Source organism: Nematolebias whitei, chromosome 22 (genome assembly GCF_014905685.2).
Source record: "Nematolebias whitei isolate Nwh7 chromosome 22, NemWhi1, whole genome shotgun sequence".
NCBI lineage: Eukaryota > Metazoa > Chordata > Actinopteri > Cyprinodontiformes > Rivulidae > Nematolebias > Nematolebias whitei.
In genome coordinates, this window is record NC_056519.1 from 585,512 (window position 1) to 588,310 (window position 2,799).

At 46.5% G+C, this 2,799-nt stretch overlaps 1 protein-coding gene across 1 annotated transcript in view; it reads right to left on the reverse strand.

The window, feature by feature from the left end:
• Positions 1-1,194: 1,194 nt before the first annotated feature.
• Positions 1,195-2,799, reverse strand: part of lemd3 (LEM domain containing 3) — a 16,911-nt gene continuing 15,306 nt past the window's right edge. The window contains exon 10 of the mRNA XM_037696095.1: positions 1,195-2,025. Coding sequence (XP_037552023.1) covers positions 1,856-2,025 — 170 coding nt within the window. The 3' untranslated portion in view covers positions 1,195-1,855. The remainder of the gene's footprint in view (positions 2,026-2,799) is intronic.

Genomic DNA, 2,799 nt, shown 5'->3' on the forward strand with positions numbered 1-2,799 from the left:
GTCCTCGCCCCGTGTCCACAGCGTAACGTTGTCCTCGCCCTGTGTCCACAGCGTAACGTCGTCCTCGCCCCGTGTCCAGTGAGCTGTGCGGCGCTGGGTTAGCATGTAGCAGGAGCACGACTTCACTGAGGCTTCATTCACATCAGCAGCTTCTGATGGACCATGGACTGTGTGGTGGAGGTCATGAGTCCTCAACACGACCTTCTCTGACAAGTTTGTTCAGACTCATGAAGAGATGAGCGAAGAGATGAGCGCACCTTACTGACCCAACGAAACAATAAAACATTGAAGAATCTTCACCTGCAAGTTTCATTTGTTGGTTCAAAGTCGACACTTTTCATACGTTCAGAGAAACACGTGTTTTTATGATTTGAACCAGTCGAGAACTTTGACATTTGATTGACAGATCAGTCGTTAAACTGAGTAAACCAGGTTAGAACGAGAAAGGTGAAGTTTAACAAACCTCTTCAGATTCTGTGTCCACTCGTGGTGTTTGAGTGAACAGAACTTCCTAAAGATACAAACTCTTAGTTTTTCACCGTTGGAAACTTAACGTCCAACAGAACCACGTCCAGATGTGAGTGAAGAACCAGGAGCATCTTCAAATACACAAACTGCGTTTGATTTAGAACGTAATTAATAAATGTAGAACGATGCACCAGTTGACTCGTTCCATCACAACTGGTGCATTTTCTTTTGAACTTGGCGCAGACAAAGTGAAACAGGAAGTGACATCAAAGAACTTCCAGGTTAAAACATTTTAACCGATTCAAAATAAACCAAAGATCAATTCTTGTCACGCAGGCGCTCCCTTTGACATGACTTCCTGTTAATGACATCACTTCCTGTCACTGCATGCAGATATCTAGATCAGTGGCTCCAACAGCTCCCAGGACAGAGCGAACAGAACCTAGTTCTGGTGGAGGCCCGGGTTCAAGTGGACCAAGAAAGGAGAGCAGCTGGTTCCTCGCACGCTGAAAAACTGTTTGAGGACAGAAAAGAACCGAAACACAAAACAAAATCTAATAAATGTTTAATTAGTTTGACAAAGTACATTTAAAACTGTAACTTTTAAACATTTAGCTCATCAAACTTTCAGACAGAAAAGTCTCCAAGTGTTCACCTTATTTTGTTTTACACGTCGGGACAATTATTAAAACGTCATTGATGAAACAGCGAAATGACAGAACCGCCGCGCTGACGGGAAACTGGAGCTGCGTCCCAAACTAAATAAATACTCGCGAGCTTTGGGTTCGACAAGAACGCTCCAAATCCAAACTTTAAACACGTTCGCTCCAGAACCTTCTCCAGTCGGAACGTTCAGAAGGTTCTGGCTGGAGAAGGTTCTGGAGTTCAGGGCCAGTTTCCAACAGGGGGAGTACTGTAAGGCACGGTTGGATGATCTGCAGCTGTAAAAACATCTGCTCCACTTCCACTGAATCCAAACTCACTGCATTCATCTGTGGAGAGTTGAGTCAGAAGAGTCGGGTCAGAGTGAGACCAGAACCAGAACTGAACACAGACGAGGAACCCGTTCTGGGTGCAGAATGGATCTGGACCAGTTTCTCGTGAGCTTCAGGATCAGAAGAACATCTTGCTCTGAATCCAGGACCAGAGAATTGTAAAATGCTTCCACCCTGCAGACGCAACAGAACCAGGAGGATCCGTATTGGACAGAGGAACGACCCGGTTCCTGTGACGGCCCGCCACCGAAGAGAAGCTTTAAATACTCCAAACTTTGATTTCCACACGTGAAATATACATTTTATACTTTAAAAACAAAAACAGCCTCTGTGTTCAAGAGAAACCTTCTGAGGACAGAACCAAAGGTTCTGAAGGTTTGGGTCCAGTGGTCTCAGGAGGAGCTGGAAGAGTTGGTTGACTCGAGCAGCTGCGGGTACGGCGTGGAGTCCAGAAGGTTCTGATCGAGGCTGGAAGCCTTCAGGGGAGAGCTGCAGCCCTGGGCCTGTGGGAAGCGCTGGTGGTACCGGTCCAGGCGCAGGTATTTGACCGTCACCAGCTTACCTGTCAACCAAAAACCAGAACTTTCAACATGAGCTGAAAAACACAGACAAGATGTTCACATGTGCTCTGAAGGAGGCGGTTCCCTTCAGGTCCAAACTGAACCCACAGCTGAAGTTTCACTAGAACCAGGAGCAGCAGCAGTTCTTTCATTTCTACACGTTAGTTCCACTGAGCCTGGAGGACTCGTCTGCAGAGACCTGCTTCTGACTGAGGACGACAGTGGACGCTCACGAAGAAAACAAGTGACAAGAACACGATGTTAAAAACTGGAACACAAACACCAGATCATAAGGTGCATGTAGAAACTACAAACAGGAACATCTGCAGCATCCAACATCTGCAGGAACTGAACAGATGTTTGAAGCCACTCAGAGAGGTCAAAGGTCGAGAGCTTCAGATCTTTTTACAAGATATTCCAGGAAACAGGAGCGGAGTAGGAGAAGGTCCTTTTGTCTAGTTCAGTCCTCACTGAGGGAACACTGCAGGTAATGATGTCCTGAGAGCGCACGCTGTAGCTGCACTCACACAGAGACATGTAGGAGGAGATGTATGAAGGCAGCAGACCAGGAAGTGATTTAAAGATGAAAATGTACCAGTGAGAGAGTCTGTGTGAAGTTAATGGTGACCAGTTAACCAGTGGATACTGGGTGCAGTGGTGGGTATGGTAGTTACAGCCAGTTATGAATCTTAGTGCACCATGATAGACAGCATCCAACATCTGCAGCATCCAACATCTGCAGCATCCAACATCTGCAGCATCCAACATCTGCAGCA